The sequence below is a fragment of the Pithys albifrons genome, chromosome 20 (genome assembly GCF_047495875.1).
Source record: "Pithys albifrons albifrons isolate INPA30051 chromosome 20, PitAlb_v1, whole genome shotgun sequence".
Lineage (NCBI taxonomy): Eukaryota > Metazoa > Chordata > Aves > Passeriformes > Thamnophilidae > Pithys > Pithys albifrons.
In genome coordinates, this window is record NC_092477.1 from 10346229 (window position 1) to 10361005 (window position 14777).

Here is a 14777-nt window from a genome sequence, read left to right on the forward strand (position 1 = left end):
GCTCTAGGCCTCATCTCATAGAACTGTAGAATGTCCTGAGTTGGAAGGGACCCACAAGGATCATCAAGTCTAACCCTTGGTCCTGCACAGATGCCCCAACATCCCTACCCTGTCCCTTAGAGTGTTGTCCAAAGGCTTTTTGAGGAGGAGGTTTGGGGCAGTGGTCAGCCTGTTCAGTGTCCAACCACCCTCTGGGGGAAGAAACTTTTAGTGATAACCAACTTAAACTTCCCCTGACACAACTTCAGGTCATTCCCTCGGGTCTCATCACTGGTCCCAGAGAAGAGATCGTTGCTACTCCTTCGCTTCTGTCTCCTTTTCCCTCGGGATCGGGAAGAGCTGGGAGGGGGGGAAAGAGAAGAAAAACTCTCTGCTCCTATTCCAGCGGGGGGGGAAAGGGAGGAAAAGGCTTTTTGGGGGGCCGGGACATCCCTTGCCCGGCGCGTTCGAAGTTGCCGCGGGGCCGGGGCGGGCGGGGGGGCCGGGCCGGTTCGGGGGGGGGCTGCTCCGCCCGGCCCTGATTTGCTGCGCGGCTCCGAGATTGACAATTGGGTTTAAAAGAAGGGAAGGAAAAAAAAAGAGGGGTGGGGGGAAGAGAAGGAAAAGTTTTTCCGCTGCAGGAGCAGGCAGGGCCGGAGAGAGCGCGGCGGAGCCCCCGCAGCCCTCCGCCCGCCCCATGGCTTTATAAAGCGGCTGCTCCCCGGGGGGGGCTGGCGGGGGGGTCTGAGCGCCTGTTCTTCTCTTGTGTGTATATATATTTTATTTTTTTCCCACCCTTTTTTCCCCCCCGAATTGTCCCGAGCTGGTGCCCCGTTTTTTGTGGACCATGGATACGCACACGCGGTGGAAAAGGCGCAGTTGGATACGGAGCTGGTCGGTGCCCGCTGCCCTGGTGCTGCTGGGTGCCCTGTCCCTCGGCCGGGCAGGTAAGGGGGGTCCCCGAGCCCCCCAACCCCGGGAGGAGGGTCCTGCGGGTTCGGGGAGTGGGTTCGGGGGCTTTTGTGCCTTGTCTTTCCTTGCTCAATGCATTCCGGCAAAAAAGAAAGAAGGGGGGGAGGAAGAAAAAAACCCGACAAAACCCACTCAACCTCCTTTAGCTGCCCGAGTCTCTGAATGCCATTTGTCAAGGGGCCCGTAAAAGGGGAAAAAACTTAAAACAATACTTTATTCGCCTTTCTTGGAGCAGAGCTGCCTGTTGCCGGGCTGCTTTTTCTGGAGGAAAAGTCAGGACGAGTTTCAGGAGGCTCTGGTTCTTTATATATCTGCGTGGATATATATGTGAATATATATTTAGTCAACTGAAAGCTCCGGGCTTGCGTAGTTCCTCCTCCTTGAGGAGAAGAAAGTTTTTGTCCCGCAGGAATCTGCTCTCCCTCTGCACATCAAAGCGCCAGAGTTCGGGACACAAAAGCTTTGGAGCCGCTCGGGACCCCAAAGCTTCTGCCCCCTGACCAGCCCCAATCCGCAGGGTTTTCCCCTAAAACTGGGACTGTTGAGCGTGGTGGGAGGAATCTCTGAAGTTCCAGATGTGCAACAGCACAGAAAACCCCTGGAATGTCATTTCTTTTCATAGTCGTGCAGAAGAGGGACTAAACACTTCTGTTCCCCTTTGGGGCTGTGGAACGTGTTTCCAGAGCTCTGCTTCCCAAATGTCTGCCTTCCCCGGGTGGGCTGGGAAACGCCAGAGAAGGGCAGATGGAGACTTGTGGGGCTGCTGGAGAAGTTTTCTGTGTGTTTGCAGAGCGTTCTCCGAGTTTGTAGCAGACACTTGGAGGCATCGGTGCTCTGAGGTCTGTTTGTGTTGGATTCCAAGGCAGTGACTGCGGAGGGGTTTGTTGGCAAAGTTGATTTTTGAAATTTGAAAAGTTAAACTGGAGAAACTGAGAAGTGCCCCGAAGAGCTGAGCTGTCTGGGATTCAGCTTTGGTGCCTGAGTTTTGTGTGCTCTGGGTGTTTTTCCTGGGAAGCCCTGGCAGAGGCATTTGCAGGGTTGAGAGTTACCAGGACAAATACCTGTGGGATTCTGTACTCAGCAGTGGGATCCTGTGTAGAAAGCAGAGTGATTGTGAATTATTGTCATTTCTGGGTTCTTAAAATGACATTAAGGAAAAGGTTGGGCGTAGGAGGAATTCTTTCATTAATAGTTTGCTTGGGAAGGCTGAGCAAGATGGAAAAGCAGTTGCTGGTCAATTAATAAAGTCTCTAGAACGTCCCTGGAGGGAAAGTTAAGGGCAGTGGGAGCTGCCACAGTTTGTACTGCAGGAGTGTTGGGCTCTTAGGGCAGTTTTCAGAGCAGCAGAGCACTGAGGTACCACCAGCTCCTCTGGAGCTCCCTGTTTTCCAGCCAGCTCGTCAGGTCCCTCAGTTATTTTGTATCAGTTGCAAATGTAATTATTTGCAGTTCCGTCAATTTCAAAGAAAAAAATAACAAACTTTTCCATTCCCTGTTGTCTGTGCTGCTGCTGTAACTGTTGCAGAGCATCTTTAGGTGGTTCCCTGTTTGTGTATATCCTCCAATCAGCTCTGACATAAACCCGAACTCCTTTTTAAAGTTACCTGGTAACTTTTCAAACCTCTGGGTGCAGCTGCTGGAGCAGAGGAATGGCTGGAAGCTTTTGTGGGGCCACTGTGCAGAGTAATGACTCTTGTGGTGAAAGGCTTTGAGTTTTCCTAATGAGCTGCCTAATAGGACATCAAATAATTTGGATGAGGGAGGAGTCAGCCTGGGACTGCTGATGGCACTGACTAAAGCTCTTTATGGCTTTTTAAAAGTTTTTTCAAGTTCTCTTTGGTTTATTTTGGCTCAGTTTGGTTCCATTTCTTTATAGTTGGTTTCTCAGTATGGAGGGTGGATCTTCTCTGTCATCTTCAGGAGCAGATCCACTGGTGTGGCCCTGAAGGAAAGAGGAGGGGGAGACACCTTGCAGAGAGGATTTCCAGAAAAATAGAGAAATAGCAATGTCAAAGGCAACGTGATCTGAACTGCCTCCAAACACAGCCCTTCCAGCTCAGATTTTCCCATATTTTACCAGATGATGTCACACTAAAGTCTAACCCACAGACAAAGTTGGAATCTGTCTCTGCCTTTACAAATCCCTATAAAATCAAATCAGGTTTCTGGGTGAAAATTTTTGGATGCAGCAGTTTCCTTTAGTGGCAAAGTGTAATAAGATTGCATGGTGTGCCCTTTAAAATAAAAATGCTGGAAATGATGAAGTGTCCTGTTACAATCTGTTGCTTCTTCCCTTGGCTCTTTCACAGTCACCTAAATGAGCTAAAAAATAATCTTTATCCAACTAGTTAGAAGTTGGTTTTTTTAATACTTTGCCAATCAAAAGTGTTGATATTGTTTTACGAGAAGAAATATGACTTTATAAGTCTGGAATTGATGGCAGATCTGATTTCCACTGTAAAACCTGGATTATGCTGTCAATGTATTGCCAGATTGGAATGAGAATTTGTAACTTAAAAGCACCCAGCTGTGGGACATGCCCTGGCCAGGGGCTGCAGCAGAGGCATTTGGCTGAGGTAATGTGTTATTTTTCCAAGGGAGCTGGGTCAGGATGGAGACTCTTTGCTGACCATTCCCTTCGAGCTGGTGTTTAAAGGCTGCTCCTGGACTGGCCTCCTGCAGGGCTGAGCTGGGCTGGAGGTGGGAGCTGGTTTAACACTTGATTTAGGGGTTGGAGGAATCCTGTTTCATCTCTTGTCTTCAGGGGTAGCTCTAAGGCAAAACCTGCTGAGGAGTTGCTGGTTTTTGCTGTACAAAGAGGGACAGCAGTGGGGACTCACCTGCTGGCATTGCTGGCTCTGACCTCTCTTGTTGAACCCTCAATTATAAAACCTCTTTTTAATGTCAAGTTAATTAGACAAAGCTGTCTTGGTGTTATTCCTGCTGCTTACAGGCACTGCCTGCCCTAAGACTAATCAGGAGGGCCTGGAAAAGGGGATGTTCATCCTTATTTTAAATGGACCCTGTCCCTGCCCCTTATGATTTGGAATTGGAGATGGACTTTTCAGGTTCATTCCTTTTTGAAATAGAGAGCAAATCTAACTAGCAGGCTTCAGTCTCCTGGTGACCTGCAGTCAGATTGGAGCATTGCAGGGGTTGTACTGATATCAGAATTCCTATGAGAACTGAGGGGGTGACTCTCAGTATTGTCTCCTGCCCTGATCTCCCAGCTCTGTGTGATGCAGGTGTGGAGGTGGGAGCCTGTTTTACCTGGGCATACCCTCCTGGGAGTGCCTGGGAAGATAATTGGGGTTCCTTTTCTCTGTATTTGGCTGCAGCAGCTGCACTGACTGTGCTATTCAGCACATTAAGGTTGGAAAAGACCTCCAAGACCAAGTTGAACCTTTGACCAAACACCACCTTGTCAACTAAACCATAGCAGATCACAGCTTCAATTCTGAAGTAGCTTTTCTTTTTCTCTCTTTTTTTCCCCTTTATTTCCCTACTGTCCCAGAGGCCCAGACCCTGAATGACACATAAATGTCCCCATTGCCCTTGGCAATAAACGCCTGGTTGCTTTTCTCCTAACACTGAAGATGTGGTCTGGTCCTGATGCTGTCTGTCCATCTGAGTCAACATTCCCTGTCTGTCCTGCAGCCTGGCTCCAGGCTCAGAGTCTGTGCTCTCACACCTGCTTTGAGTTACAGATAGAACCTTTAAGATGAGCCAAAGGTGGCAGCAGATGCTGAGCAGCAGAAGGCACTGCTGTGGAATATGCCACTAATGCTGAGGCATCAGTGGGAAGTGCCATTTATAGATGTGTTTTAGGTAGTCTGAGTTTTGTCTGTGCTTCAGACATAAATCTGTGGGAGGACTTTCGAGGAAACTTTACTCTCAGAGGTGTTTTTGTTGGTTTTTTTTTATTTTTATTGTAGAGGTAAAGCAATTTTGCCATTAATTCTTTCAATACTTTGTCTTATGTCCTGATTCTTTGACCTGCTCTCTGCTCTCCCTCTTGATCTGGATGCTCAGGATGCCCTTCCCAAAGTGGTGGTGGATTGGTGCCAATCCCTGTGTAAACGTGGAAGTCTACACTTGGAAAAACTGCAGGGAGCAACAAGCTGTGAATGTTTTTGCAGGAGCAGGTTGAGGATCAGGGTCTTTCTGGCCCAACCAACCTCCAAGGTGGGGGGGTGAAGGGAAAGGAGACAGGTGAGGTGGGCCCAGGGGTCCTGTGATGCAATAACAGGACTCCAATAAGGTGTCACCATGGTGATTCCTGTCTTTACTGTTTGCTTGTGTGGTTGCCTGAGGATATCTGGGGAATGATGGGACCTGGGAAAACTGGAGAGATGAGACACAAGAATTTTTGGATGAGGGCAAATGCTGCAGGTGCAGAGATGGGTCTGGGACCTTCTGCAAACAATCATAGCATGATTTGGGTTCAAAGGGACTTTAAAAATCGTCTTGTTTCACCCCCTGCCATGGGCAGGGAGAACTTCCACTATCCCAGGTTGCTCCAAGCCCCATCCAGCCTGGCCTTGGACACTTCCAGGGATGGGGCAGCCACAGCTTCTCTGGGCAACCAGTGCCAGGGCCCCACCACTCTCCCAGGGAAGACTTTCTTCACATTATCCAATCTAAGCATACTCCCTTTCAGTTTGAAGACATCCCCCCTTGTCTCAAGTCCCTCACCTGTTTTCTTGTAGCCATTTCAGATACTGGAAAGGGCTTTCAGTTCTTCCCAGACAATTTAGGAAGAGCAGTTCCATTTGGAGCTCATGCTCTGATGTTGTGTGTGTTGCCTTTGAAGTGTAACAACCCCAAGAGAGGGGAAATCCCTGCTGTGTTACAAGTATGAATTTGGCACTTCATCACCTATGTACATGCTCACCCACAGATCTCCTTGCCTGGTTTGTTTAGCAGCAGTTTTATCTTCAGGATGCAGCTATTGTTTCATAAAATGGATTATTTTATAGAGAAAGCTTTTCAATATTATTTGGGTTCTGTTGGAAACGTGGTTATAACCTTGTAATACTTCAGTTTTGGTGAATGGGAATTGCTGTTTAACATGAGAGAAGAGTTGTCTGGGAAATAAACCAGGAATGAACCACAAAACACACCTCAAAACACTTCCTCCTTTTGGATGTGGAGGAAGAATTCTTCCACTCTTCTGTGCTTTTATCCAGTGTGGACTTCTTATTTAGGGACACCCTGACTCTGCTGTGGGTCTCTGACATTGCTGATGTTAAGGATATTTTGGGAATGCTGAGGCCTTGAACAGCCATCTGCTGGAAATGAGTCAAATCTGATCTGCAGGATTCATCCTACAGAAAAGTCAGAATCAGTCATGTGCACACATGGGCTTCTGGAGCTCAGTTTGATCATCTCCCCTAGTCTTCCTGCACTGTCTGTGCAGGTCCTTGACTTTTGGCCTCTTTTTGGTGTGGGGTCTGACCTTTTATCATGGATTTATGGCAACTCTTTGATCCAAGCAGTGAGACCTGGGTCTGGCATCATGTGGGAGATGCTGTCCCCACAAAGGACCAGCTGGGGAACCCCAAGGGATCTCCTGTGCTTTATTCCAAGCTCTTCTTCTGATGAGATTTGAAGTCTCCTTGGTGCTTTATATTCTTCTGGATCAGGACTCCTCAGTGCCACTTGTTGCTCTTGTTATTTTTATTTGGGTTTCTCTCTGGCCCTGACCCCTTTGGAGTGCAGATCTTGAACTGAGATGTCAGAAGGTGTTGGTAGGTTTTTATTCCCTGCTAGGGCATGGTGGCTTTCTGGGGAGGCTTTAAGTGCTTTCCTGGAAGGAAAACACTTCAGGTGGTCACTGTTTTATTCTTTCTGGAGTGGGCAGAGCCTCCCATTTGTCTCAGGAGCCAGTTTGGTTGCTGGAATATGGCTGTCCCACTTTGAGCACCAGCAGAGCCCAGTGGAGTCCTGAGTTTGCAGCTTCATGGTTTGGCTGTGGGTGCAAATGTTTGACCAAGGCAGCAGAATTCAAATTTCAGACCCTTAATATATTTTGTTCTTCATCCTTGTGTTGCCTTTACCTACTTTTGCCTTCAGCTCTTGTTTTTTCCAGGCAGTGCATTCCCTCTCCTTTGCCCTCCTGGCTTGTCTGGGAGAAATTCCTACAACTCTCTTCAGTTCCAGCCTGGCCTTGCTGTGTATATTTTAAATATTTCACTCTTCCTACCTAGACCAGAGCTGATGTGATAGGTACTGAGTTTGCAAGCTGGAAGTTTTCCTTAAAAATATAAAAAAAACACCTTTGTGTGAAACAAATCAAACCCCAGTATGGGAAGAATGAGCAAAACCAGAAAAAAAGGTTAAGACATGAAAGAATGGAAACATTTTGTTGAAATCTAATGTTATATGGAAAAAACTTTGGTTGGCAACGTGGTATAATTAGCCACTGGGTTACTGTTGGCAAGTCTCAAGGCTCTTGACATGCAGCCTAGCACTGAAGGAACCATCCAAATGATGTCGTGGTTTCTCTGTGGACGTGTCTGGAAAATCTGTAGAACTAAAATAAATAAATGGAGGAGTTACACAAAAGGCATTTCTGAGCTTGGTTGCTCCAAGTCTGGGCTCTTTCTCTCTCCAGAAGCCAAGAGGGTTCTCAGCATCATCTGGAAGCTTTCACAGTGATATGTCATTTTTTTAGAAGTAGGAAAATGGTATTAATGTATTTATAACGTTGGAGTTTTTCTTCAAGTTGGTGTAATAAGCCTGAGAGAAAAAGGATTGGGGATTGAATGAGCGGAACAAGCTCCATCAGTGCTCATTTCCAACCTCTGCATGGGGTTTTCTCCCAGCCCTTGGGCAAGTCTCTGTGTTTCCCATGCCCTGGGGCCTGCTCGTGTCTCCCTGTGTGGAACCTGACACTGAGGTGCTGCTTTAGCACAATTTTACTGCTGATGTGCCAACAAGACACGTTTCCAAGCACTGAAGTGTTTTTGAGTCTCTTTCCACCCTTGAGCCTCAGGTTGTGTTAGTGATTGTGGTCTTTCTACTTTAAAAATGCTTTTCCTCCCTGGGATGGAGTTTTCCTGCTGAGCAACAGTTGTGCCACACTCTGCAAATCCAGAAGGTTATTTGGATTTTGTCTGCAGATTTGGGCAGATTTCTTGCAGATTATATCCTGGGGTACAAGAGCACCAAGATGTTACATTGACTGTTCTCAGAACTCTTTGAAGAGTTGGATCTATAGAAGAAATCTGAAGAGGAGGATTTCTTGGGCAGCCACACACTTCAGTTTACTGGGAAAAAAACTCTTTTGGGGGTGGAAGGATGCAAATGGAAGTGGAGTTTTGGATGTGAAGCCTTTGCTCTGGGCAGGAGCAGAGGCCAGACAAGTTGCTGTCAGGCTGTCACCTGCCCTGGGGTGGTGACATTCAGCAGTTTGGCTGATGTGAGAAGGTAATTCCTGTGTTTTACTGAGGGCTCTGCTATGGACTGAGTACGTTCATCCCTCTGGGTTAGGCTGGATTTCTTGAGAAGTCTCCCATGCCTGATGCTCTGGAGTCACTGGAAAAACATTTAATGGCCAACCCTTAGTCTTGCTGTGCTTGGGGACAGCTTTCCACACTGATCTGGATGTCACCCAAAGGAGCAAGACACCCTGTTTTCCTCATGAAGAATGTGATGTATGCTTGGGGGATCTCTAGTTCTCCTTCAGCGTGATGAAGACCTGAATTATCTTATCCTAAATTCAACTAAATCTCACTGTTAGCTTGGGATGACCCCGTGTGTCAGCCCTGCCTGGGTCAAGCTTTGCAATGTGCAGCCAGGGAGATGCTGATTCTTTCAGAGTAAATAAAGTGATAAGTGTTTTTCTGCCTCAGCTTTTCAGCAAACTGCTTAAAGCCCTTTTCTGTCCTTGCCTTTCTGCACTCCACTGCTCGAACTTGCAGAGCACAGGGGAGTTGCAAGGAGAGGATGGGGGAAGCTCCCAGGCAGAGCAGAGGTCACTGAAGGGTCTGCTGGAGCCCCTGCTTGGAGGGACCGTCAGTTTTAGTGACCAGATTTTGTGTTTCATTTGCTTGTCAGCTGAAGCTTCTATTTTTGAGTAAGGATACACAGGAAGGAGCTGTGCTTTGCCTGAGCTCGTGTCTTACACAGCCTCACTGGCCTCTCCTCCTCTGCTTTTCCTCCCTCCACCCCCTTTTTTGTTTCCAAGACAATACTTAAGTATGAATTCACTGCAGTTGAATTCCTAGAGATGACACTGCCAGTTTCCCAGGATCTCTTGTCCTCCTGCAGCGTTTTCCACAGTGATTTTGGTGTCTTGTTCCCTCAAATATGAATTAAGCAGTAAGTTTTTGTGATTTTTTTTTTTCTTTTTGGAGGCGATTTATCCTAGATGTGCTGGAATGAGATACCTACTCTGTGTGTGCTCTTGTCTGCTGCAGGGTAGAGATTTGGTCCGAGGGCTGCAGTTCACCAGTTGAATAATGAATGCATTGTTTGTATGCCCTTATTTCCAGCTTGCACCATTAAAAGTGAATAGAAAGGTCAAGGAGATGAGTCACTGTGAATACAAGTGTCATTCTGCTCAGGAGAAATGGAAAAAAAGGAGCTTCCAAGCGAGGTGTTTCAGCTGGTGCCAAACTGCTCTGTTTCACTGGACTTTCAGGGAGTTACAAGAGGAAATCTGGGCTCAGATGTGCTGGAGTGTTCAAGCACCTAAAGAGCCAGCAAGGGGCTGGAGCTGGGCATTGGCAGTTGTAGCTGAAGTGGGCCCTGCTTGGAAAATCAGGGTGATGCTCTGGAAGCCTTGGGCTCCTTGCTGCTGTTTTGGAAAACAAGCAGCTGGAGTGTGCAGGGTTGGCAGCTCTTGCTCTCAGCTTCATTGTACACCCAGTGGTACTTGGAAGAAAAGTCATCCTCCAAATCCATGTGGAGACTCCTAATGCTGAGCCAGGCCACCTTCCTCCACACTTAGAGCAAGGGTTAGTAATGGGGTGAAGGTGCTGTCTTGGGACTGTATGGAAGAGGCACAAGGGCTTAGGGACAGGGCAAGGGGGGGAATGACTTCAAACTGACAGAGGGGCAGGGTTAGATTAGGTAAGAGGAAAAAATGCTTCCCTGTGAGGGTGGGCAGGCCCTGGCACAGGTTGCCCAGAAAAGCTGTGGCTGCCCCATCCCTGGAAGTGTCCAAGGCCAAGTTGGATGGGACTTGGAGCAACCTGGGCTAGTGGAAAGTGTCCCTGCCTGTGGCAGGGAGTGAAACTACATCATCTGTAATGTCCCAACCCAAACCATTCTATGATTTTCTTCAAATTCTGGTGAAAAAATTGCGTGCACCTTGAGTGATGGGTGCCAGCAGGGTCCCACTCTGTCCCTGCACCATCCCAGGGGATGGAGCAGGGTGGTGACATCCATGGGCCTGCAGGGCACCTGGAGCTAAGCCTGGGCCCATCCTCTGCCGTGGCTTTAGTAAATGCCCATTTGTAAATTAAGCTTTTTTAATTTCCTGCCCAAAAGCTTGATTCAACAAGCCCCAGGCAGCTGGTTAACCAGGCTGGAAATAGAAGTAGAAACGTGGCTCGTGGGCTGCACGTGTGGAAGGGGGTGGTGAGCGGTGGGTGGGCGTGTGCCAAGTGGGTGGGATGGGAGGGGGACCTGGCCAGAGGTTCTGCCTTTAACTGACAGTGTAGTTTCAGTGACACAGCAGTGGTGGGTGGAACACACAAGCCAGGTCAGGAGTTGTTAATGCTTTTTTAATGGGGTGGAGTTTCTTTAAGTCTTGAGCTCCTGTACCTGTGGGTTTCCTTTTTCAAACACCCTCCCTGGGCTAATCAAACACCCTTATCTGGGCTTAGCATTTTGGCTAATTGCTTTTCACTGTCCTGGAAGGGAAACAGCCACAGTGCATTTGAGATCAAGGTGAGCTGTGACAGACACCCCTGCATGTTGCCTTGCACTGCTTTGCTATTTTGGCAGAATTTGAATCCTGAGAGAAAGCACATAGGAATATTTAAATTCTTGAGTTCTAGCCACTGGATTTTTCTGTTCTGATGTCACTCTTCTGGTGTAATACAGATATTTCTCTGAAAAATAGCTAAAGCTTTAGAATCTTGATTTATCCTCCTGCATCAAAATACACCTTCAGTAGAAAACTAAGCCAACTATTTCTCTTGCCCAACTAATCCAAGACCTTTTCCACAAACAACTTGCAAATGAATTTGCCAGTAGAGCTTTGATCCAAGGTGGCCAAAAATTCAACACAAATTCCAGCTGATATCAAATGACTGGGAGCTGGGACTCATTGGTTGGTGATGCAATAGAATCCTGGAATGGTTTGGGTTGGAGAGGACCTTACAGTGTGATAGTTGTGTGGTACTGACAGGGCTGCAGTGAGGCAGGAACTGATGCCTTGCAGCTCATGTGCTTGGGGCGACTGCGCCTGGTTGGGGGGTGTTTAATCTTTGTGTTGGCATTTCATGGAAGTTCAACATTTCTTGTGTTGGCATTTCATGGAAGTTCAACATTTCTGCAGATGGATGGGGTGGGTGTGTTTGGCTGCTGACACCGTGTGGGACCAGCAGAGCTGCTGTGTGTGACTCCATGGGACAGTCCTGCTGTGGGGCAGGAGCCTCTCTGGCAATACCCCTGGAAGGATTTTCCCTGGAAGATACGAGCCTGTCCATGCCCCGAGTGCAGCATCTGCTCCCTGCCCGCGGCTGCTCGGTGTGTCCCCTTGGAAAGCTTTGGATTCCTTAAAGGATCAGGTCTGTCTGCCTGGAGCCCTGAGCTATAAATGCTTGTCCTGCTGTTGTTTTTCTCCAGCTTTCCTGCTCCGTGTTGCAGGGAGGGCAGATCCCTGAGAATCCCCTCGCCGTGTGTGTGATCCAAACGCGTCGCGAGGGTGGGAGGAGTGAGGAGCGAGGAGCTTCTTTCATCCCATCCGCTGCCTTTGGCACTCTCTGGCCGCTCCGCGTCGGAAAACTGCTCGGAATGTTCTCTCGCGGGGGTTCGCGGGGATCGGCAGAGGCACATTATCACGTCTTGTGCACTTCGGGAGAAAGTCCCTCACTCTGCCTCTCTGAAATGTTTAAATTAAAACAATCTGTCTTTCTGCAACTCTTGGATGCTTTCCCTGCTGACCTCAGGAGTTGGGATGGGAGGAGGAGCAAACAGACCCCAACTGGCTCCAGCTTTTTTCTTCTTTTTATTTTTTTGCTTTGAAACTTCAGTCCTGATTCCTTGCAGGATGCAAAGCAGAAAAACAATAAGGGCTATATCTGCTCTGGAAACATCAGTTTTCCCAGTGCTCTGTAATTAAGGAGCTACATCAGGAAGCAGCGGAGTCTTTCTGCGCTGGAGGCTCTTGGCAGCTGCCAGAGCCTGCATGAGGGTTAAACCCTCTGCTGTGTCTCACCACCTTTCTTTTCCAGTCACAGACATTCCCCCAGCAGGGTCTGACTGTGAGATGCTCCCAGTGAGCAGAGAGAAGTGCTGGGTTGAATTGACTTGTGACTCTTAAAATGGGGGGGCAAAGCTGAGCTGCTTTGGAGCTCTGTCTGACAGCTGGAACCAGGGATGCTGGATGTGGCATTTTGTCCCGTGGTCCCTGTGCTGGGAATTCTTCTGCCCCAAGGAGTTGGATTTTATGGTCCTTAAGGTCTTTTCCAACCTTAACAATGCTGTAATTCTGTTAAAGTCATCCCTGTGCCTGGGCCAGGGATTTTGGTCTGACTCTTCCATGCTTACACTAAGTTTGCTCTTGGCCCAGGGCCCCGTGGCTGGGCAGGGATGGGATTTTGCTGCCTGTTGGATCTGAATCAGGCTCTTGCAGCACTGCCCTGTTGCAGGAGTTGGTCTACGTGGAGCTGTGGGTGGATACAGGGCTGGGACCAGGCTCCTGTTGACTTTGGGAATTTAGGCAGTGAAGTAGCACAGCATCATCAGGCCTGAGTCACAAAACCACCCTTCATCTCCTTCTACCACTGCTTTTGACTTGCTGCCTTCACTGCCCACAGGGCTGCATTTCTTTTGGCAGTTTAGGCAGCATTTTACAGTCATGGCTGGGATTCAGCATAGGAAAATGCAATGGGATTTCTTGGGGCACTGGGGAATAGCAGAGTTAACACCAAGCTGATTCAGATTTTTCCTATGAAATATGAACCAGAACCAAAACTGGAGCTTTTATTTTTCTGGGTGTGGAAAGACCCACAAAGCACTTTGGGTTGCTCGTTTCAAGGTTCTTAAAAATCCACACCACTAAACTTTGAGATGCTCTGAAACAGAGTCAGAACATGAGTTAAAGATGTTCTGCACATTCAGAGTCACTGAGCAGCCCAGTGTTTGCCTCCCTGCAGCTCCTTCTCCAGAGCCTTGGCCAGACAAGCCGGGGCCCTCCTTGCCCTGGGGACACTCATCCCAAATAACGAACAGCCGTGCTGCTAAAACAAGCACGATTCCTGCAGCCTGGAAATAGCTGAGTCTCTGCTGCTGGAGATGAGCTGCCCAATTTGTGGCCTGGGACTAAGCTTTTTATGGATGAAGCTGAAACATCTGCTTTTGGGGGAGGAAAATCTGCCACATCTTTGCTTTAGCTCAGTAACCCAGGTGGGATTTGGGGCCCTGTGTACCTGCCCCTGTTGGGACTTGTGGGGTCAGGTTGGTTATTTTTCTGATAATGGCAAAATGCCCAAACTCACAGGAAATTTTAGTCAGTGAAAAGGCTGAAAATAGATATGGGAGATGAGGGGGAGCTTCTATGAAGCTGAAATGGGTTCTTGAGTGTCAAAAGGTACAGAAGTGCCCTGAGAAATGTATTTGGGGGAACAGTTCTGCTTTAACCCTTTCCATCCCACTTTAGTGAGCCAGGAATGGCAGTGGCGGGGGGTTGTGCCTGTGCAATGTCAGTCGACACAGGATTAAATAAGGCATGTGGATAATTCTAAGTAAAGCCTAGTGAGAAATAATCATTGGGGAGCTCAGGAGGTGAAATAACCTGCTCTAGACAAGTCACAGTCCTCATCTGTGCCCCTGGAAGTGATGGATCAGCAGTTGGAAGGCAGTGGCAGGGGTGAGGTTGGTCTGAGAACATCCTGCAGTGCAGGGAGCAGCTCTGTTAATGTGCTCAAAGGTGTCCTGTCACCTGTAAAACCTTCCAGAGCAAGCAGATGGATGTGGGGCAGGAGCTGCTTTGAATTGATACAGTGATGAATTTGACCCATAATATCCTGGGGTTTATATTAAACTATTCCATTATCTGTGGATGGCAGTGATGAACTTGCAACTGGATCTTCTCTGTACATATCCTGATGGTTTTGAAATGGATGGACTAAAAGAGTCAGGGTGGTGCTGGACAAGGACAGATTTCTTTCCAAACTCAGGGGTTTGAGTCTTGCAGCTGATGGTGTCTTTCCTAGGATGTCTGTCTGAATGTCAAAGGGAATGTCTCCTCCCTTCTCCTTGCTCTGGGATAGACATCTCAGCATGTTAATGAAGGGGAAAGGAACATCCTGTAAGTGACCTCTTTGCACTTTAAGGACAACATTTGTTTTCCTGTAGCTCTGAAAAGCCTCTTCCCAGTGCATTAGAACTGAGGGAATAAAAACTGTACACAGTTTTTGGTATCCCCTAGCACGAAGTTCTCCATATATTGCTTAGCTTAGCGATGGAGTGAATATCAGACATGCTCCATGTATAAATCAGTTTGCCTAAAATACACTGATAACTCAGCAATTGTCTTGTCTCCAGCTTTCCAAGTATTTTCTTAACTCATTTGGCTCCTTTCACTGTTCCACATGCCTTTGGCTCATCTGTGTCGAGTGGTGCTGGGCTGGACTTGTCTGCAGGGT

At 48.0% G+C, this 14777-nt stretch overlaps 1 protein-coding gene across 2 annotated transcripts in view; it reads left to right on the forward strand.

Moving 5' to 3' along the window:
- The first annotated feature begins 595 nt into the window (after nucleotides 1–595).
- Nucleotides 596–14777, forward strand: part of COL5A1 (collagen type V alpha 1 chain) — a 145901-nt gene continuing 131719 nt past the window's right edge. For both annotated transcript variants that reach the window (XM_071574160.1, XM_071574161.1), the window contains exon 1: nucleotides 596–926. In XM_071574160.1, coding sequence (XP_071430261.1) covers nucleotides 827–926 — 100 coding nt within the window. In that variant the 5' untranslated portion in view covers nucleotides 596–826. The remainder of the gene's footprint in view (nucleotides 927–14777) is intronic.